This window comes from Neolamprologus multifasciatus, chromosome 2, assembly GCF_963576455.1.
Source record: "Neolamprologus multifasciatus chromosome 2, fNeoMul1.2, whole genome shotgun sequence".
In the NCBI taxonomy this organism is placed as follows: Eukaryota; Metazoa; Chordata; class Actinopteri; order Cichliformes; family Cichlidae; genus Neolamprologus; species Neolamprologus multifasciatus.
The window spans coordinates 13,063,430-13,086,831 of record NC_140440.1 but is presented as its reverse complement, the minus strand read 5'-3'; the positions used below and the strand labels follow the sequence as shown (position 1 = coordinate 13,086,831).

Genomic DNA, 23,402 nt, shown 5'->3' with positions numbered 1-23,402 from the left:
AGGCTGAGTGTACATTAGCATATAAATAGCAGATGCACTGAGTGCCCATCACACTCGACTACATTTAATTTTTGGTTTATAAGATTGAATGGGTTTTTAAACGCAGCGCCATCAAACTTGCCAAGAGACAAATGAAGTCAGGGGAGCAGTTGTCCGAGGCGGCGCCCTCACATCATTTTTATAAAGGATAAGAGTCTTACTTAAGAGAGAGGAGGGGGAGGACAGAGGGGGAGACGGCGTAGAAGCTGAATAAGCAGCACACCTGTGGATGCGGGGACATACTTTAGTTTCTAGTTGCACCTTTCCCCCCACAGCTGTGGGTCTGAGGCAGGTACTGTGTGCACATCTTAACATCAAAATGCATTTGCTGTAACAGCCTTCACTCTAAAGCTTACCAGCGTGTGTTGGGATTTCCTGCCAGACATGAGAGACTGATGTTAGGTGACCTGACTCACAGTCACTGTCCAGTTATCGGTTACTTGAACCCCGGATGGAGTTTAGCTCAGGACTCTGTCTCCATCTCTGTGTTTGCAGTTCAAATTACTTGTTGTTTATTTTATACAGCGTCTTGGTGCAGCCGTGTCAGGGGTATCCCTTATGACATCGCATAGATCCAATAGTAGAAAACTTCGTAGAGTCCATACGCTGATCTCATTGGCTGCAGCGAAATGAGATGAAATCTAGAGATGGTCGATTTGACTTTTAACTGGAGGTGCTGATGGTATCGTATCAGCTGTGACACCAAATGTCCTCTTCATACTTAGCTTTTTTGGGACTACATCCTGGTGTCAGATAGGGGTGGGGGAAAAATCGATACTGTGTAGCATGGTGATATTTTGTTTGCTAATAATGTATCAATACAGGGACAGCAGAAATCGATATTTTGTTACAAAAAAGGTAACAAAATATCAAAACTTCAGAGCATGTTGATCCTTTTTCTGAGCAACAATCCTGACATTCCTTCACTGTCCAAATGTGTTTAACTGTTTTTTGGCAGCAATAAACATGACAGTTTACTTATTTTAATTTAAGACATGTTTTATTTTAATTAAGTTGAAAACTTTTTTATTTAATGTAAAATTATGTTTTGTTTTATTTACTTTCAAATTCTTCAGTTGCTGAAGGGGCTGCATAGTTTTCATAAACTGCATAGTTCAGAATAGCTATAATTGTACCAGATGGTTGATTCAGTTAAGTTGGACTAGACTGTAATACAAACCGTTCAGTTTGTCAACAATAAAACTGAAATGAGAGAAAGACTGAGTGTGAGACTTTGATATTAGAGAAAATTAATATTGATAAAGTTTACCTTTATGTACAGAATCTGAATATCGCAAAATATTTTAAAAAATTGCAATAATATCGTATCGTGGGATGTATGGTGATTCCCACCTCTAGTGTCAGAGTAGTGTCCATTGCATCTGTCTCTGGTGTTATTTGAATATGTTAGAGAGAAAATCCTAGATTCTCTTACTTTGATGTGCTATTATTTAGTGGTGTTTTTACAGATTGTGTTATAGATTTTTTTTTTTAGGAAAAAAATGAGAGTTTGGTAGAGAGAACAGAGTTTTTGGGGGATGAGTTTCAGTAGGTAGTCGCCATTGCAAACCCACAGTCGCTTTATCGCCCAGATAATGTATGGTCTCAACTTTAGCAGCCAATTTCAACAGATCTCTTTTTATTTGCTTGTTAAAGGAATGCTTATTTTTCATCCTCGCCCATTTCTCTGCTTTATTTTATTTGCCAGTAAACATTGCCATTACAGTAACACATAGCCCTGCTTTACTTAAACAACTTTTTATTTATTCTGCTCTGTTGCGGAGCTATTTTTATTTCTATCTGGGCCTGTTTTTAATGTGAAAGTTACCAATATTTGTTTTGTCCTTTTCCTATTACAGTGACGCATGGCTCCGCTTTACTTAAACTATCACTTCTAATTTGTCTGCGAGATCTAGAGTTTCAGTTAAAGAAGCAGTTTTTATCTCCCGTGGGGAACTCAGTGTTACCGTGTGGTTTTCTCTGTGTGTGTGTGTGTGTGTCCCAGGGAATAAACCAAAGCTCTGTTAAAATGCAAAGCAGCCCCCCGTGCAGCCATGTGGGGGAATAGAAGCCATATTTTAAGTGCTCTGCCCGTCAGCAAAATGTTTCTAGGGGAAAGCTAATTCTACTGTGAGACTTACAGCTCTGCCAGGCCGGCCGACAGGACTCGATGCTATCAGGATTAAATTAAGGTGAATTAGAGACAAAGAGGCAGAAAGAGGGGGAAAAAGGATGATGTTAGGGCAGGATTTTCGTCCAGCTGGGTGATCACTTCTTAGTCTTAGGTCATTGATCAGAACAGAATAAACCAGCCGGGATTAAAGTAGACAAGCAAAAAACCTATAGAGACTATATCTGTGTGTATATGTGTGTGTGCATTTGCTGTGTGCGGAGCCGTTGTCCTCCGAGGATGAATAAGGATAGCAGCCGAGTGGAGTAACAGAGAAAGTTTGGGCTTTGTACCCTTGTGTTTAACAGGATTCTTTCAGCTTTTTCAAATAATAAAAACTTAAGTCAAGTATCAGTATCCTTTGAAGAAACGGATTGTTTGTATTAATAACACCTAAGCTGGGAAATGTACATGAACGGCAGTGTCTGCAGTGTTACGAGTAGAGCAGGGCGATATGACCAAAAATATTTATCACCATATACATTTGAAAATTTGCGATAACGATATAACTGATGATATAATTAACACTAGACAAAATACTTTACAACTCCACAACTTTATTAGTGCAAAAAACCCCATCAATGTATTTTCACTTAAACAAGCAGCTGTTTTTTGTATGTGCGTTAAAGTTATATAAAAATGTAACAGTGCAAATTCCTTGCTGACAGTTTAACCAAAAGGCATTTCCAGTGGAAACTGGCCGACATATCCTCAGCATAACCATGTATAATATCCACACAACTTAAAAAGAGGTTATACACACACAATACGGTAATATTATGTTGAAGCACAGTACGTATCACTCCGCGAGGTGATACGTACTGTCGGAGCCGTTGTTCAAGCGGTGCGGCTTCGTAGCTTAGCAAAGTCGTACTGAAACATCTGACAGATTTTCGAGCGCCGTGTACATAAAATCGTTTCGAGGTCAGTAAACACAACCAGAGTTCATACATAAGGCACACGGGATTATAAGGGGCTCTGTCGACTTTCAGAAAAATCAAAGGATTGATTTTAAGTGTGCCGTATTTTCCAAACAACACGGTAATAACGACGGCCCGCTAGCATGCTAGCTACCAAAAATAGTGCTTTGTTGTGTATCTGACGGACGAAAGCTAAACCAGTTCCACCACTGAAGCTGCAGCATTTTAACAAATCAGTTCTGGTTCATCTGTTTCATTTAACGATCCGCTTTCACTCTTCTCATTCTGTGTCGCCGCCATGTGCGTATGTAAACATAGGCAGTGCGCATGCGTGTTTCACCCATATTCTATCGCGATATTTCATTTTCCTATTGTTGCCCAAAATTACACCGGTATTACCGTGAACGGTATGATATGGCCCAGCCCTAGTTACGAGGCTGCGGGGGTTTGGGCCTGGGTTTGCTTCTTCCTCGTTTCCTGTCCAGAAAAGGCTTGTATTGACCCTGTGCACGAGAAAATGCTAACTTCCTGGTTTGAGACCGGATGTGGGGTTGTGCATTTCCGGTAGCTTTACTTTGCGGTCAATCGCTACTGCGAAGATATACTCCAAAATCATGTCCAAAACTCGAAAACGGAAAGATGGCGTTAAGTTACAAAGAGCAGAAGGTGGGAACACTCACCACTGTTGTGTCATAAAAAGTCTAATGATCAACTTTGACGTTTAAAGAGTTTAGATCGATCAGTTGTTTACATCACTAAACACAAGCAGAACTGCATCACTGCAGCAGAAGACACATCGTCCACATTCAGAAGCACATCTCTGTATAGTGTCTGGTCTTATGATTTAAACAGGTAAATGTTCAGCATTCACACTACAGGTGAAGAATAGTCAAACCAGATGTTTCCCCCATTATGTCGATATCAGCTAGTCAAGTACACACCTACACAGCATGTTAACAAACCGTGAAAAAAAAAAAAAGCCACACAAAAAATGAATGATTGCTGGTAACGGTTTCTATACATTAGTATTTACAAGGGTATGTTGTGACTTACCTTCAAAATTACAGCGGTCCCTCGCTATAACGCGGTTCACCTTTCACCTCGCTGTTTCGCAGCTTTTTTAGTGCAAGTTTGCATGCTTATTTTTTTACATCACATTGTGTCCTGCGTCCTGATCGCTGCAGACCATCTCCTCCGTGACGTCTCTCCTGTACAGTACAGAATCGCTGCATCGATGGCTAGCAGTGTGACTCTGAAGTGCAGTGCTGTATGTCCACGATGTCCACGAAACGTTTTGCACCGTCAAAAAATAAAATTGGCTACTTGATTTCACCTATCGCTGGTTATTTTTAGAACATAACACCCGCGATAAACGAGGGACAGCTGAGAAATATAACATTTGAATCCCTTTTCTCTTTTGCTCTGAGGCACGGGTAAAAATATTGACAAGTCGATGAACATCATTTACAGATATATTGGGTAAATGCCCGAGACATCTATAGAAATGTAAATCGCCGCTTGATTTATTCATTTGCTTAACTTGTTTTGGACCGTAAACAGGGCGTGAATAGGACACCGGAAACGAAGCTCCCCACAGGAGTTTCCGCACCGGAAGTAGCATATGCTAACGTGCACATAGTCAATTATTGTCTTTATCTTACAATATAAGGCACTTTGTTGTTGTGATTTGGTGCTATATAAATAAAAATGAAGTGAAGTGAAAATTGACTAAAGGAAGAAAACCCCACAAAAAAAACAAAAACCCTGCAGTTCCTCTAATCAGCTGGCTCCAAAAGTGAGTTAGTTCCCATAGACTACATCTTATCATGGCTGGTTTATCTGAAAATATTTAGAGCCTGCTGCAATTTGATTTATGACACGATAAATAACAAAAGGTGAGTGAGTGAATTATTTTACAACGAGCCTGTCAATCAGAGCATGACGCTGTGATTGACAGGTACACTGACACACACACTGTGTGCAGACCTCACTTTGGCAACGTAAATGACTGAACTGTATTTTGTGTTTATATGTTAATTAGCACTTATTAGCAGGTATCTGTGTGTGTGTGATCCACCAATAACACACACTGATGCAGCACGGCGCGGTTAAAATGCCAGCGGTAAGGGTTGCTGTCACAGTGCCTCCTGTAAATATCAGCAACAGTCAGTAAACAAAGACAGAAAATACAACGAATGAATCGACGGTTTGCACTGTGGCTACAATAAACACAGCAGCTAGTTATTTTGGTTAAAGGTTAGCGAGTTAGTCATTTCACTCAGATGACTTCATGTCAGTGTTTCTCATTTTAAAAGTATTTAACTGCTGCAAAACTCGAGCCTTATAAAGCGCCTCGAGGTGACTGTATGAATAAAATTGAATCGAAATTGAAGTAATTTCATGCATATTTATTCTAGAGGTTTTAATCCACTACAGTATTTGTTCACATGTCATAAATGAGGTCTAATTTCTCTCTGATTCAAACCTTCTTCCACAATATGTCAGCCTTTGTAGCTGCATTAATGAGAGGTAATTAGGCTTTAATTGTTTAGTTGCTTGTTAACTGAATGTTGAGTATTGTAATATGAAGTGTTTTAATTGGTCTCTGCGTGGTGGATCAGAGGTGTGTATCCAGCTTTGTGACACGGTTAACTGAGTCTGTGCTGTGGTTGAGCTGTAAATGTGTGCGTGTATGTTGGGGGGAGGGACATGTGGGTAATTATTCAGGGACTCATTATTGGTAAACCAATTGTAACATTTTAATGGGCTTTATCAGCAGTAACGCAGCAGCCTTCTATCGCGCTCACACACACAATCGGGTATTACACTCTAATGAAAAAGAGGCGTTTGGGAATTAGAGGTTAGTTTAACGTTAGCTTTTACTGCTCCTCATAACACTAATCATTGTGATTATTATACTGCTAGACGTGTGAGTCTGTGTGTGTGGCTCCTCAGCTGTTAAAAGCACAGGGCCGCCGCACACAAATGCATGCACGCACACGGATTTGTGTTATGGAAATGAGCCTGTGTGTGTGTGTTGTGTTCTGCATTGTAGCTCAGCCAATGGCTAACAAGCTCACCAGGAAATTAAAAACCATAAATTTTGCTTACTACTGATAGAAGCTCATCACAGACACACACATCGTCATCCCTCTCCCCTCAGCTAATAAGAAAACCAGAGTGATTCGCAGGAGAGTCGCACGAATCCAGTGACAAATTGTTTATGCTGCCATCTAGTGGTGCAGCCGTTACAGCGGTATTCAGGTGCAGCGACAGAGTAGTGTGCGCTGTTAGATTGATTGTGGTTATGCAGTATGTGGAAAAATTCATGGCCCGTTTTTGTCATTAAACAATTAAAATAAAGATTCAAGTTAAGGCTGATATCCCGATTATTTTGTTTTAAACAAAATAATCGGGATAAAAATAGTCTATTCATTTGATACGTTGTATCTTGGCAATTTACCTAAGGCGCTTCCACATAAAGATAATTATTTATTGAAAATACTTTTGACTAGCAGCAGAAAGGCCATAACCCGAAGATGGCTAAAGGCAGACCCTCCAACTCGGGCCCAGTGGGATAGTGGAAGAATTTTTTGGAATGGAAAGACTTACCTTTGTCCTCAGACTTGAGCTTGAGAAATTCAAGAAGCTCTGGGAAAAATGGATTGTGTGCTCCCTTTGTACTGAACAATTAAATATTACCATGATGTAAGTAGATAGTAATGTTGGGAATGTGTATGTCTTCCATGCTGACCTAAAGTTTTGTATTCTCATACTGTAAATTAATAAGTAAAAAGTTATTAAAAAAAAAAAAAAAGTTAAGGCTGATAGAAGGCAGCTTGCACCCCATGGTTCAATAGTTCATCGAACCAGCTTAAGTAACTTGAAATGATTCATTTCTGCATGACATTTAGTCCTTCCCAGAACAATGTTGGCTCAATCGTCTTTACAACACTGTTTCTGTTTGTTGAGGTTTGTGCATTTGTTGTTGTGGATCAGCAGCGTCTGGCTTCTACTCACCTTCTTGATTCATGTTTTTCCACAGGACTTCATAAAGTCTGTTAAAACCATCTTATTTTTACATGACTGAATCTACAACATTCGATTAGATGTGTTGAGTTTCCTGCAGCTGCTTTAACTGGATGCTTAAACATAAAAGGACATAATTTAATGAAATAAAGCAACTGTTTTTTCTAAGCATTCTCCTCTTCCTCAGATGAAGGTCTCTTCAGATGGAGACGACGACGACGACGACGACGACGACGACGACGATGATGATTTTGATGAAGTTCCAGAGAAAGAAGGTTATGAGCCGCACATTCCAGAGCATCTGCGAGCCGAGTACGGTGAGTTTATGCACACAAACATACGTGCATGTGCACTTCAAATCTACAGACACGTGCACAAATAGTGAGGTTAAGCTACAAAGCTGCTGTCCTGATCTCTACAAATAAACGATCGCACTTTAAAGTCCTGGCCTTCGGCAGCTGGTGAAACGCAGGTAATGTGCTTCTTAAGTGGATTTATGTGCGTGTGCCCACAAACGTTTCTGCACAATACAAAGGAGAAGCAGCCAACATGATGAAGTATTTTGATATCATTAGTCCAAATTGTGTCTTTAATGAGGAAACATTCATGATAGTTTGTCCATAACAAGCTCTTATTCTGAAATTTAATCCATCATTAATATTGTTCCAAAACTGCACAAGTGGCCGTTTTGTTTTTACTTTGTTTGACTTCCTTTAAAAAATATATTCAAAGGCTTCAGAGGATGTCTGCTTTCAGTTTCATTTAAGTGTCTTTAATAAAACTTTTGCCTTGACTGTTTTCTACTGACTCTCAGACAGTAGCCTGACAGATTAATGGCCTCGTCATGATGTTATAAATGAAGGAGACATAATGTCTGAACTTGACTCAAAGTGGTTTTTACAGCTTGTCTCTCGTCCAAACAGATTTTAATGCTAAAGAAGGCCGAAGACAAAAGTAATCACAGAGATGATAAACACGGCCAAAGCAACAGTCTAGTATATTTTTTAAATCAATGCACATCCAGCTCAGCAACATCAAAAAGGCCAGTAAACACCTGACAGCTGACTGGTAGCCTATGGCTACATTCACACTGCAGGCGAAAGCGCATCAAATCCGATTTTTCTGACCCTATGCGACCCATATCCGATCATGGTGTGACAGTGTGAACGGCACAAATCCGATATTTTCAAATCCGATCTGGGTCACTTTCGTATGTGGTACTGAATCCGATACATATCCGATGTTTCAGAAAGCGACTGGTTGATGGTCATGTTGCATTAAATCCGTCTTTTACGTCACCGACACAAGACAGACGCCAATGATCAGCTCCGGAGAAGACATCGCGAACACTTCCTGGCCATCCGGTGTAGATGTCAGTGAAACTGTTGGGAAGACAACGTTGGAGAAACGTGAACATTTTATTTGTTCTGTATAATCTGCAGATTCTGACAGAAATCTGCAACTATCCTTTGAAGCACCGCTCCTCTAAAACAGCAATAAGGATCATTATTAGGTTATTTACATTATTATGTAAATAACAAAATAACTTAAAGCAAAAATTGGGAAACGTAAAGTCCGAAGTCTTTATATTAAGACCATCAGTCAAACAATACTGTTGGTCTGGGTCTAAACAGAGCGCGTTGTGTGTGACGTCTTCTTTTGCGCATGCGGCTGCTTTGAGCGTTCACACTAGAGCGCGTTTGCTGTCACATTTTATTTGTAGTGTGAACGAGCAGACAAAAAAATCAGATTTGATCAAAAAATCTGAATTGAGCATCAAGACCTGCAGAGTGAACGTAGCCTTTGTCACCATCTTCAGTCTCCTCTGAAAGTGCAACAAACTTCTTGTCAAGTTAACTATTTTAGTTAAAACATCAACAATATGGTTGATTTTTAGCACACACCAATTTCAGTTCTGGGTTGATTTCAGTCACTTTTATCTGGACATCACCTCTGTGAACAAACCAGTCCTGCTGTTGTCTGTTTCACTGAGCCGATCTAAAACTGTCATTATCCAATATTTAAAGATGAGTAACTGGGCTGTGTTGTAGACATCAGAGGTCTCGTCCAGAACCAAAATGATCGCATTTGTTTTTCATCTGAAGCTCCAGATGTCCTGCAGTGTCCTCAGTGTGTTTTGTTACCGTTCGCCTGCCGAGGGCCACGTTCTCATTCTTTGTTTTTTCAGCCTGACAGACTCGACCAGACGCTCTTTGATAAACTCCTCATCAGAGGATGGTGTGATGTTTTTCGTGATTCTGTGGGAAATCACAAAGCTGACTGTGACGGCTCCCAGGATGTGTAAAGCTTGGTACAACCGTTCCTGCTCTGCATTAGGCAAGCTCTTGCATTTCTGTGTGCTCTTCCCTAACTGATCACACACGAATCCGACATTAATAAATTAATACTTCATCAAGCTGCATTCTCTTGCACATGCACTCAGAAATAAAAATAAAAATAGGAGTCACTTTAAAAATACAAGAAACAAAAGTTGTGTTGTGATTTCCCACAAAATAAAAACACAGAAAGACAGTTTCTTATGGGGAGTTTGCCAAAGATGTTCGGTGGCTGAAATGAGACAAATTGCATGATGTGCGCTGCTCTCTCCTGAAGGCAGCGTAGCTTTGTAACAGAGACACTCGTGTTTCTGCTGCGTACATATGAACGGCTGTGCCTCGTATACCATGGCTGCATTGGACATGTATGGATCATGTCTAGCCTCCGGGCAGCAAACTGGGTTAAAGGTCAAATTTTCAGGTCAGTAACCAGCCGCCTGTGCATTTTATTGCTATGTCAGCTACATAATAACATTTTTGCAAATCTAAGTTGCAGTTTGACTGTTTTTAATACGTACAAGCTCCAGGCAACAGTAAATACTAAAAGCTCTCTCAGGATTTTAGTGTGTTGTGCCACGAGCAGCGCTGCCTCCACCCTGCATCACTCACACGATTTCATATGTGAAGTTATAAACTGTGTGTGTGTGTAAGGCCGACCATATTTATGTGTTAGTGTTAATGACATCATAACACAGGATGTTGCTGCCCAGGCACTTATTGCTGGCTCAGCTATGTGGTTTGGCTGCGCTGTGACCTTTGACCCCCAGCGAGTGCTTGGCACCACCTTCCTGAGTCATTACATTCACGCTGAGCCTGTTTTACCTGTGAACCCATCCACTCCCACCTCCCTCCATTACTAATCAGTTAGACGTTAGAGTAATTAGATTATATCTGATGGGCCCAAAACAGCTGTGCGCGTGTGTGTGTGTGTGTGTGCACTTATGTGTGTGTGTGTGTGTGTGTGTGTGTGTGTGTGCGCGTGTTTGTCAGGGTGATTAGTGGCCTAGGTAATGATCTAGAGGGGCCACACCAAATTAACAATGCAACCTCTTTAATGAGCCCCTATTAGCCCTGCACTCAGATTTTACCACCCATCGTCAAATGGACACACACACACACACACACCTACACACACACACGTGCACACACACACGTGTGCGCACACACACACACACACACACACACACACACGCACACACACACACACACACACACACACACAGTCCCAATGCCATCTTCTTTAAATTGTAAAGAAATAAGAAGTATTTGGACGTTGACTCTCTGGTTTGCCTGCACACATCACTGTGGTGGATGTTCGATCAAACACTCAGGTGCAGCTTTCATCTTTAATCCAAATATTTGGGAGTTTTTGCTGATTTTTAGATGTAGTCTGGACTTTTCAGGAACCCAAATGTGATTGGACACATTGCTCTTGCATAATTATAAATGTAAGGATGGATTGTTGAAGGCAACACGTTGTAGTGAGCACCCAGCTGAAATGTAAATTTCATTTACATTTCAGCATTTACTCAGACGGGCAGCTTCATTTCTTTGTCTTCACTAAACGAAAAGCGTGTTCCTGTTGGGTTGAGCAGTGAGGGCTTTGACCTGGTGAATTAATGGTCCTGCAGGATCAAAAGTAGAATCCGATGTCTGGATGGGTGAGAGTTTGTCTTTGTTCCTCCCCTATCATATCCATTTTCCTTTCTCTCCTAATATCCTTGATCACAAAGCATTTCGGTTCCTCTCACTCTTTTCATCTCTGCCCGTGGATCACATTTATCATTTTTTAGCATTTCCTCTTCTTTCTTTTCAATTCTTCCCGACTTCGTCCACTCCTTCTGTTTCCCGTCTTCCCGTGTCCCCTTCTTTCCACTTTCTCATTCCACCTCTCTGTCTTGTTCTGTCATCCTGATTATCAGTCCTCTTATCCCTCTCTCTGCTGTCAGTACACTATCGCTCTCTTTCTCAAATTAACATTTTAATTACAGGCCCTGCTTAACCTGCGAAAATCAATACCTCTTCCTGCCTTTCCTCTCTTTCTCTTTCACTCTTTTTTTTCTTGCACCCTGTTAACCCCCCGCATTTCTGTGTCTTTCTCTAACAACCAGGCACACACACACACACACACACACACACACACAATACTATACACATTTCCTCCCATTGATCTGTGTGTCTTAACATCCACAACAAGCAGACTAACCTCTTCCATTTGGTGCTCTGAAATGAGCAGGTGTGTGTGTCTGTGTGTGTTTGGGGAGGTATTTTTAATTCCCAATCTCCATGAACTGGGAAAAGCGCCATGAATCATTTAAAAAATCACCGTCATGTAAAACTACACTCACCAGTCAAATCTGATTTTAACAAAAAACACAAAATTATCAGCAACAAATGTGGTTTATTGGACGTTACACAGCTGTCACGAGCTGAGTTTCACTTTGAGTTTCATGTCTCGTTATCATGGTTCTGATATATATATGCTTACCTAGATCTCCGTCTTTGCCTGCCACTGCACAGCTGAAAGTCAGGAAGATGTTTACCAGCTGATTGGATTGTTGGGGTTTTGTTTGTGCAGTCTCTGGAAGCAGATGCATTTTGTTTCAACGAGCCCGTCTCAGTTATTGCACAGTCAGTCTTCAGGATGGTTTGTAAAATCCATGCGATTGCTTTCTGTCATTTTAGATGCTTCTCGAATCTCGTTTCCGGTTGTGCCTGTATCTTCTCCGGATTCACTAACTCCATTTGCAACGCAGTAAATTACGGATATTGTGATCACAGTTACTATGTTGTTGTTTCCTGACTCCATCTGCTGCTGTTATATTAGCAGTTTGCTGTTAGCATGAACAGCTGGTGGCACTGATTCTGCAGTTCGTGCCCAAAGAGGACACAAAGAGTGCTGGTTGAAGCTTAAACAGTGCAAAGAATACAGAGTGATTCAAACATCACTGAGTCGTTTCAGGTAATGCATGCTCTCCAGTGGACTGTGTATAAATGATAGACTTCTAAGGTCTTGCAGGTGTTTTATCTGCATTCCTCCTGATGACCAGATGGCGGCTGCTTCTGTGAGCCAGCAGCTCAGGGGGAAGATGACCTTCAGCTTCTTTGCTCCGTGGCCTCAGAAACACAGCTTTTCTGACAGGTTTATGGCCTCAGCTACTACCTTTGAGTGTTATTGAAAATAGCATGTCCATTTAGTAAATGATGTCCAGAAGGATGATAAAGCTGGTTATGCTTTAGGGCAGGGCTACATCGAGCATACAATGTCCTTCAAATTCATCCCTTGCTCGTCATTTTCTGATTATTGTAAGAAGGTGACTGTAACAATGAGGCTTTAAGACAGAACTTTACTAATTGAATGGCGATGTCACCGTAGCTTTAGCCATCTTTTATATTATTAAGTTGACTGGTTTTCTTTTTCTAGTTCAGATGTTGTTGCAGGTAATCTACTTATCAGACGGTTGCTGGTTTGTTTCCTGCCCGCTCCAGTCTACATGCCACTAGGGCTGCCACAAACAATTATTTTGATAGTCGACTAGTCATCGTAATCAGCTGTCTGCTTGACGTTTATTCAGCTGTGTAAAAACTATAACTTTAATCTCAGCCAAACCGATTTACTCAGGAACAAATAAAATACTAAAAAAAGCCAAACAATAACATTTTTAAGTTATCTAAATGACTTATATATGTTTAACCTAATAAGCGAAAGACAGCGGTGGGTTTGAAAACGATTTGCGGGAGTCCGGTGTTCTCACGGCTCTAGTGAGCCTAGCCCCCGGCTAGCTATCGAGCTAGTGGGTAACAGACGTCTCCGAAAACGTCGGAGCGCTTTTGAAAATATGTGTCTTGATAAACTGAGCAGATATTTGAGGTTTACACAGCTACATTCTCGCCTGAAAATATGTTAAACGTTTATTTTGTGACCCAGAAAGAATAATAAGAGTAATATTAAAACTAACTAGCTGCCACCATTGTTGGAAACTGAGCTGGGCTGCGCTATGAATTCTGGGACACAGCTTCTTCTTCTTCTTCGGGGTTTAACGGCAGCTGGCATCCTTGTACATGCAGTGCTGCCATCTTCTGTTTCAGTCCGTTATTACACTCTTAAATCCTACTACTTATTCCTGCGTCTTTTGTGATCTTACAAAGCTTCAAACGACGCGTCGACTATTAAATCAGTCGTCGACAATTTTGATAGTGGACGTAATCGTGGCAGCCCTACATGCCACACATCCTTGGGCAAGATACCAACACCAAGTTGCTCTCCGGTGCATCCTTTGGAGTATGAATATGTGTGAATGTTAGATAGAAAGCACTTACCCATAGGAAGTAGTGCTTGTATGAATGACTCAGTGAGTATGCTGCAAAGTGCTTTGAGTGCTCAGATAGAAAAGAAAAGCTCTTTATAAGAAATAGTTCATGTACCGTTTAATTAAAGAAGAAGAAGAAAGAGTCGAAAAATATGAACCTGTCTTATTGTTTGAACAGGCCGTCCACCGTGTGAATGACTTGTGTTAGTCTCTGCCAGTGATTGAATCCCTGAAGCACTCGGGTCAGTCCTAATAATGTTTGGGATCAGCATGTTGGCAGCTCTCGGCTTACTGCATCCCTCTGATCTCACCTGCTGTGTGTGTGTGTTTAAGTCTTGTTCAATCCCCGGAGACTCCAGATGATATTGTGCTTGACCACACACACACACACACACACACACACACACACACACACACAACAGCGTCTGACTTCACTTATCCTGGAGCTATAACCCCACATTGCTGGAGGTCTGTCTTCATTCCTGTCAACACTCCAAATCAGGCAGAAATCCCAGACGTACCAATGTGGGCAGAAAATAAAAGCGGACTTCTTTATATACTCAAGTGCTCAAAACTCTTTACATAACATGCCTCATTGACCCATTCACACACATTTTCAGCACTATTTTTCTGCACTTTCTGTCTTCAACTCGGGGTTCAGAAGGTTCTGTGAAGGTTTCAAGAACTATCGCTCAATACCACTTTAAAAAATTCAAGTCTGGCTCCTAAGAAGCCAAACATGTAAGAGGGAGCGGCTCAAGAGTTCAGCAGCTTGGAGAGAGCACAGAAAGCTCAAGTCTCAGTGGCCACGTTCTCAGGTGACATTAATGAGCAGGTGATGTTAGCGATCACCACTGATGTTGGCCATTTTAATCAGAGGAAGAAAGAGTGAGCAGCGGCTGCGTGTTTCCACCGTTAGTTCTTGGGAGCTGGATGTGAGACGAACCCGTCCTTACGTATCGATATCCGCCTCTCTGCAGGTTTGGATCCCTCTCCTTCCACCTCAACAGGATCAGTCGCAGAAAAGAAACCTTCCAGTAAAAAACCTGCAGCTCCTCCTCTTTCTTCCTCCTCCTATTCTTCGATGAGGCGGCTGAAGCAGCTCGCAGAAGAGGTTCAGGATCCAACCTCTGTTGTCGCCACACTGCACCTGCTTAGAGAGAAGATGCCGCCGCCCATAGAATCCAGGTGAAGTCTGCAGGTCTGCTTTCTTTAGACCCCCAGCAACCATCTCCCCCCCCCTCCTCTTCTCACTACATTATAATCATATAGTAACACTGCTGTATTATGTCTCAGTGACACCAACTGTTGTAAATATGAAGGAGAGACTAGAACAGTGTGAAGTCTGAGTAACTTGAAAAGGTTTTTAATGGTTCTCCAAACGTTTTCCATTCAGCAGCAGCTCCTCGGAGCCCAGTTCATCTCAGTCCAGTTCAAAGCAGACCAGTGTCAACGCTCCAGTGGTTCCATTTGGTTTGGACCTGTTCTACTGGGGTCAGGAGCAGCCCAGCGCTGGCAGGATCATTAAGTATGCACCAGACAAGCACTGCCGTAGTTTACTGATCTGTGTCGTGTCACAGATGATCATTTGAATATAATATTAAAGCTGCAGCGCGTTTACTCTTCTTCTTTCTGCAGGTCAGCCTCTCAGCACCAGTTCTGGGTTCCAGCAGAGGTGGAGGAGGAGGTGGAGAATGAAGAGCTGCTGGCAGAGAGCAGGAGCAGGTACATCTCCTTCCCTGGGAGCTTCGTTCCTGTCAGCCATTTCTGCAGAGCTCCGCTGAGCGACGGCAAGCTGTGTCAGCGGCAGGACCGCTTCAAGGTAACAGGATCAACTCGGAGTCTGTCAGAAAGTGAGAAACTGTTGGTCTCCCTCTGGTTCACCACACTGAGCGAGGCCTGTGTCTCCTCAGTGTCCTTTCCACGGCCCCATCGTTCCACGAGACCAGGAGGGTCGACCCTGCCGGCAGGAGGACCGAGAGAGGGAGGAGCAGGAGGAAAGGAGGAAGAGAGAGCAGCAGCCTGGTGAGACGTGAAAATACAAACAAATTTCATGTCATCAGAGGGATAACTTTTAACAATAGCATCAAAGGTTTGTAAGGGGAGGACACGCAGAGCTGCACTGAGTCTTTGTGACTCCAGAGGAAGGAGGAGGAAGTCAGGAGTGGCAGAGAAATATGCGAGCGGGATTACATCAGGGCTGACCTCTGACCTGTGGTTATGGACAGGGTGACGGAGGCTGTGGAGATGCTCGAAGTGAGTGCAGGGAGTAAAGCTTTGAGGGGGAGGTATGTTCTGGAGTAGAGAGGATTGAAAGTCTGTAGAAATGAGAAACATGCACGAATGAGACGGAGGCAGGTGTCAAGGGTGACGTGTGACCGAGGTGGTGGTGAGAGCTCTATGATGCATGCAGGCTGTGGCACTGACACAAAGACAGGACCTGGAGTCGGAGGTGGAGGAGTTAAAAATGCTCAGCTTCTCTCTGAGAGTAACCAAGAGCGACAGAATTAGAAATGAGTGTATGTGAGGGACAGCTCAGGTCGTGAGGCTGCGCCTCCAGTCTGCAGGATGTCCAGCAGCTGCCTGCAGTGTCTTAACCAGCCTGTGTGTGTGTGTGTGTGTGTGTGTGTGTGTGTGTGTGTGTGTGTAGCCGTAGCTTGCAGTCCAGTGAGTTGTGAAATAGCATCTTTTGTTACCAACTACAGTATCGATCCACGAGTCTTAGACGCACATACACACACATCAGCTTCACAGTGGGGGGGCGCTGGCCTGAATAAGTTGATGAACTGTTGGCCTCAGCTGCTTTTACCTCTTCAAACATCCACAGGCACATACAGTGAGCCTAAACGGCCAGTAACACACAGACCATTCCTACAGTAGCAGCTCAAACATAATTGTTTTTACTGAATTATTGCCTTGTATCCATGCCAAGGGTTGCCCATAGTAACCACCTCTGCAGACCGCTGCAAGGAAGCTAATATCAGACTCTGACTGTAAGTGTATTTGTAACAGTATAGTTGTGTTACCAAAAAGTTCTGTCAGCCAGAGAATAAAACTCAAAAGCTTCAGTTGATGTAACCATCAGTACAGTCTGTCAGCAGTCTGCATCCTCTCTGAATCCTCTGAACGCTTTTAGAGGAGAAGAAGTACTTTAGCTGTTAGTGTCATTTGCCGTACACGAGCACTGTCATCATGCAAGTCTTCTTTAAGTTACTGTCAGTCATGTAGCAGCAGTGTCTTTATGTTTTACAGCTGTATTAATCCTGCAGTGTCCACAAAGCAATAGCTGAACCTTCCTGCTTAATTGCTTCCAGATGACCACAAGTCAACAAAGTACAACAGGGCGAGCTGGCTGATGTGAAGCCGGGCGAGATTAGTGTCAGTCTTCCTGGTCGGCTTCCTTATGCTGACGTCAGTAGGGCGGCGAAGGATTTCTTAATGGAGTTTGATGAAGCCGGTGACTGACAGATGAGAAGCAGCAGGTGGTGAGGAAACACACAGCCGGCCTAGAGAAACGATGTCTAACTTATTAGGAAGTAGAAGCAATTTATTATCCATATTATTATTATTTAGGGTGTGAAATGACAAAAAAACAACCAAACTATAAATGGAAAACTATAGACAGACACACCCACAACACAAAATGCAATTAGGGAAAGCAGGAAATCAAAGATTATAAATATTCCTGTTTTAATTGAATCCATTTGCTGTCACTGAACACAGATTCCTATAAACTACAGCCTGTAAATCAGAGTGAAGATTATTTTCTGGTGAATACTGCAGAGGCATCTGTTGCTATGGTCACTCAGTTCTATTTACAACTGTTAGTGAGATTTACTGCTACTATGTAGCCACAAACGTTTTCATAGGACTCTGTACAGTCCTTTGAAGTAAGTACTACTTTACTGCTTCCACAGGAGTTTAGGAGCAACCCGATGCTCTTAATCAGGTGCACTTGATTAACTGTTCGTCAGCATGTGGAAAAAAGCAGAATTAGTGGAGCATCCAGGGCGAAAGACATCAGCAACTGTTGCTGCCCATCAGTATTAGAGAGGTTACGAAGTCATTACCAGATGATATGAAGTTTATTAAGATTATTCACAAGTGCAAACAGTCAAGAGAGGCGCCATCTTTCCAGGAGGACACATCCCAGCATATTCACCCTGCCATGGGTGAATATGCTGGGATGCTCCCGTGCTCAGAGAAACAAAAAAAGCCAGTTACATCTTCATCTCTGCAGGACTCAGGATGTCAGATGTTCGAGTTTATGACAGTACAACTAGAGGAACTGAGAGCCAGGGTTTGGAAAGCTTTGCCTTTTTTCTGTAAAAAGTTGTACAAAGCACAAGACGAGCTTCATTTACTAATATTTGTATGGAATCATTCTGCACAGAAAGTTGTTTCCCACGCAACGTTTATGAAAAGTGCGTACCAGCCTATTTTGTTCTTATTTCTATTTTACGTTAGCAAGTCGGACTCGTTCGGAAACAACAGCCTTGTACGATCTGCGTACTGCCCTGCCCCCGTTTTTCAATCCAAGGAAACACGTTTCTCTCCAGGTGAAGCGGTGAAAGCGGAGGTGACGATGTGTCTGTAGAGGAGCCTGCACCTCTTATTTAGTGCTTTTCTTCTCTCCCAGAGTACTCAAAGCACTCTATACAACACAATTACTTTTCTTCTACGTTTTCAGTGCTTCCTCACAAACATTCATCCATCGAAGCGCAACTTGGGGTTCGTATATTGCCTGAGGATAAACTGGAGGAGCCAGGAATCGAACCACTAACCTTCCGATCAGTAGATGGCTCTGCCGCCTGAGCTACAGCAACTAGAAAGTTAAATAGTGTCTGAGGTGTAAGGCGGGAGCCTGCAGAGGCGCACACAGGAGTGGTGACCCTTTAAAAATAAACGAATGAATAAAAAGTGACACAAGAGAAAGTAGAACACATCTGCCAAAATCTATATTCTCCAGCATTCATGGGACAAACAAAACAACAGTCATCGTTGCCATGGAAATGGCGTGGAAAGCTGCACCTCTCCCAGCTTCCTTCCTTGACCTCAAATGTTTTTTAGTTTCTCACATTCAAGCTGCAGACTTCTCTCTTACATCATTGCAACACCTGGATAACATAGAGAAATGTGGGCGGGGCATAAGCTCTGTGTGAGCTCAGAACAGAGGCAGGTAAAGTCACACAGCAGATATTTCAAGGTATTGCTGCTGAAGGTGGTTCTACAATTTATTGACCAATGGGGTTTGCTTTGATTTTACCTGCACAGAGACACACAGGTCTTTTTCTCATGACTGTGTTTTTTTTTCTTTAGCTCTGCTCTTGTCTTATAATAAGAACACACACACACACACACACACTCTTACCATAAAATAAGAAGTCCATTCAGGTGATTGACAGGAGGAGGGAAATGGATGCTGTGCTGCTCTGTCACATATATGCAGGCTCCGTGTGTTAAGTGATGCGTAACCGAGTTACATTTGAACCAACCAAAGACCCCAGGCGCACACACACCTCTGCCCCCTGCCCTAACACACACACACACACACACACACACACACACACACACACACACACACACACACACACACACACACACACACACACACAGAGACCCCAGCTGGACAGACTAAGAGGTGTTGACGGAGAAAAGAGCCCTGCTGCAGCACTGATTAAATCCCCACTGTTATTCTCGCTCGCCCGTCTTTTTTCTCCTCTCCTGCTTTTCTTTCGATTGTTCTTTCATCTCTTCTCTTTTTATTTTCTCTGAAACTTTCAACAACAAAGCGACACACACTCTGAGCACACATGGATGTAAATGCAGCTGCTCCTCTTATAGCAGTAATGATTCCCCTAAATACACCAGCTGCTTTTCAATTACTGCTCCAGTGTGAGAGCGCGGTGAGGGATAGTTGAAGGTCCAGTCAGACCCGGGGTCAGAGCAGCTGATTAATAACCCTGCATACACGCTCGCTCTGAGCTGGGGTCAGTGTTTTGACGGAGTGTGTGGCTTCAGTCTCATCACAATCACGCTGTAATTACTTTGCATTACCGCAGGTTTATCTAGAATTCCTTTGCAGTACATCATTAACTAGAAATGTCTCTTCGTTTAGATCGTCGTTGCTCCGCATTACAGCTGCTTTTACTTTATCAGCCAGAATTATGACGTTACAGTTTTCATTAACACCAAAATTGCATCCGAATGAGCCCGTAGGACACGCTGTTTACCACCCATGCTCTGTAAGGCTGTGAGCTCGTTTACATTATCACTTCTAATTACTTTATTACACTTCTCAGTCAAATTGGTTTTTGTTCAAGTTTTAGGCTTTCATAGCAGCTCATACAGGGAGGAACCTCACACGCACCAGGCCTTTGTGGCTGAAACACACAAAGTACACATGCAGAGAGAAGTTTCATCTTCATCTCTCTGAATGAGGTGAGATGAAGAGTGGGAGAATCCTAAACGTCCTCCAGGAGCAGAGTAACATTTGTCTTTCTGTTGCAGATTGGCGAGATGCAGAATTGATGCGAGATATTGAGGCAGCAACAGGAGAGGACCTGGGGTCTGAGCGGCTGGGCGGTAAAAAAAGGAAAGGAAAGAAGAAGAAATACCCGCACCTCAGCGACCTGAAGCAGAGCAGCAACACGTCCCGCTGCAGACTAGAGAAGAAAGTCTTTAACAAGTACGAATGCTAACTTCAGCTTCTAGATGATTCTCTGAGTGTAGGAGCTAAGAACATGTGCTCGGTGAAACTGGAAACGACCAACTAACTAAAAGACAAAACAGTGTGGCATACATCGAGTTAAATAACGTTAAGCCGCTGAACACAGGCCTCAAAAAGGCACCTCACTGCTAAACTGTCATTTATCGGTAGGCTAGCTAAGACCCAATTAATCAGTGTATTTTAGGCACTTTACTTACTAATAGGGCTGCCACGATTAGTCGACTAGTCACGATTACATCGACTATCAAAATCGTCGACGACTGATTTAATAGTCGACTCGTCGTTTGAAGCTTTGTAAGATCCCAAAAGACGCAGGAATAAGTAGTAGGATTTAAGAGTGTAATAACGGACTGAAACAGAAGATGGCAGCACTGCATGTACAAGGATGCCAGCTGCCGCTAAACCCCGAAGAAGAAGAAGCTGTGTCCCAGAATTCATAGCGCAGCCCAGCTCAGTTTCCAACAATGGCGGCAGCTAGTTAGTTTTAATATTACTCTTATTATTCTTTCTGGGTCACAAAATAAACGTTTAACATATTTTCAGGCGAGAATGTAGCTGTGTAAACCTCAAATATCTGCTCAGTTTATCAAGACACCACATATTTTCAAAAGCGCTCCGACGTTTTCGGAGACGTCTGTTACCCACGAGCTCGATAGCTACCGGGGGCTAGGCTCACTAGAGCCGTGAGAACACCGGACTCCGGCAAATCGTTTTCAAACCCACCGCCGTCTTTCGCTACTCAGGTTAAATATATGAGGCACTTAGATAACTTAAAAATGTTATTGTTTGGCCTTTTTTTAGTATTTTATTTGTTCCTGAGTAAATCTGTTTGGCTGAGATTAAAGTTTCTCAGCCAAAAAGTTTTTACACAGCTGAATAAACTTCAAGCAGACAGCTGATTATCAGAAGAGATGCTGGAGAATATACTCCGGTGTCCTGTTATATTTTAGATAGCAAGGAGTTTATTAAACTTCACCGAAACAATCTGCAAATTTCATTAAAATTTAATAAACTATCATCTTGTCTTTATTTTTAGTTAGCACATACCTTAAACACCTAAAGCTGTAAGCTAATGATAGTTATATAAAAGCAGATGAATGCTGGTGCAACAATGGATGATGATCTGATTAGTCGACTAATTGCAAAAATAATCGGTGACTAGTCGACTATCAAAATAATCGTTTGTGGCAGCCCTACTTACTAGCATCATATCACAAGAAACACATCATTTGTTTTCTTTCACCAAATCTACAAAAAAAAAATCCACAGATGACACTGTGATAGAAATGAAATTCTATTTTTGCACCATCAAATTGATTCTCAAAGTCTTAGTCGAAGGCCTAGATCAAGTCCCAGTATAAAATAACTAATGATTCATTATTTTTTTAAACTGTAGAGGCAAGTATCACAGTCTAAGAGTAGAAATATGGAGCTAGAAATGAGCAGAATGGGTTTTAGCTCCTGGGCTTAAAGTTGTTGTTTCTTTGGATTTTTCCCATGAATCCTTCTCATTTCCTCCCTGCTCTGTTCTCCCTCCCTGCAGGAGTTCCCTGAGACGAGTGGCTCAGGTGATGAATAAGGCTGACAAGAGAAAACACGACAAGTTCTCCAACCAGTTCAACTATGCTCTCAACTAAGCTCGTGTGCCTTTAACTGAAGTCAGACGGGTGGAGCGTTGCTCTTAGTAACCTTTCAGCCCCCGTTACAGGACCGCTCTGGCGTTTATCGTTTATATGTCTCTTTTATGTCTCCACCTCTTGTAGAGATTCAGGGAAACAAGGAGCTAAAGAATGCATTGTCACATTTCAAATGGGAACTTTTTGTATTTGTAGTTGAGCTTATGTGAGGCTGACTCTGTAGGAACAGTGAAGGAGGCGAAGCTGGAAGACTGAATCGCCAAACATGATCCACAGTTTTGTACAATAAAGGTGAAATGTTAAGGGTCCAGAGTTGTTGTTTCTCTGTAATGAAAGAAGTGTTTCAATAATTGCTGGGAAATATGATTATAAAGTAAATATGATGATAAAGGATTCTGTGTGTTCTACCTCAAAGCTGATGCTCGATACAGGACATGAAGGTTGTTTCATATGATATCACTTCTGTGACAGCTGATAGCTAAAGCTAGTGATCAGCTGACTTTTACACTTTCTATATTCTTATTACATCTGTGTTTTGTGCGACTGACAGGTTTCAAATGTGTTTTAGTGAGAATAAAATTGTAAACCTGCATCTTGTGACGTTTTTGCCTTTTTGCTGTCCTTTTAAACGAGATTCATTGAACACAACAACACCGACTGTGGGAAAGTTCTCATGTGAAGCTATTTTAGGAATAAGTGGCAACTAAGGGGAGTAAATAAATATATATTTGCAACACTATATTGAAAAGACAGGTGATATTTGGTTTACATTGCAGTGACATATCACGAGAATAGCAGACATCCTGCGCTTAAGAAAAATGATTTGCATCTTTTCTCTGTGATCTATGATTCTCTACACTTAATGAAGAACTTACTGACAGCTCAGTAATGCATTTCCATCAAATTACACGTCTTACAGAGAATGTTTTTTCAAAAATGGTTGAAACTAAATAATTTAGCTTCAGTAACACAAGATCCTACATTTCTCACAGCACAACTAATGATCCTGGTAGGGGCAACGTGGTGTTGTTGGCACTGTTGTGTCACAGTAAGAAGGTTCTGGGATCACATGGTCAGCGTGTCTGTGTGGAGAACCCCATGTCTGCATGGTTCTCTCTGGCTTCCTCCCACAGTCCAAAGACGTACATGGGCTCAGCTTAATAGGCTGTGAGTGTGAATGTGAGTGTTCTGTGTTAGCCTCTGGCCCTATGGCAGCTGGGATAGGCTGCAG

General features: G+C 42.2%; 1 protein-coding gene across 6 annotated transcripts in view; it reads left to right on the top strand.

Moving 5' to 3' along the window:
- The window catches only part of uvssa (UV-stimulated scaffold protein A), a 37,964-nt gene extending 15,201 nt beyond the window's left edge, over positions 1-22,763 (top strand). The window contains exons 9-15 of one of the 6 annotated variants that reach the window (XR_014877827.1): positions 7,346-7,475; positions 14,785-14,992; positions 15,201-15,332; positions 15,443-15,626; positions 15,718-15,829; positions 17,119-20,245; positions 20,315-20,424. Coding sequence is in view for 4 of the 6 variants with exons in the window: in XM_085183864.1 (XP_085039990.1) it covers positions 7,346-7,475; positions 14,785-14,992; positions 15,201-15,332; positions 15,443-15,626; positions 15,718-15,829; positions 20,315-20,492; positions 22,078-22,171 (1,038 nt within the window). In the remaining 2 variants the exon portion in view is untranslated. Of the gene's footprint in view, positions 1-7,345; positions 7,476-14,784; positions 14,993-15,200; positions 15,333-15,442; positions 15,627-15,717; positions 15,830-17,118; positions 20,493-22,077 lie in introns of those variants that run through there. The other 5 variants (XR_014877828.1, XM_085183882.1, XM_085183873.1 and 2 more) reach the window with 5 other exon arrangements.
- The last annotated feature ends 639 nt before the right edge of the window (positions 22,764-23,402 follow it).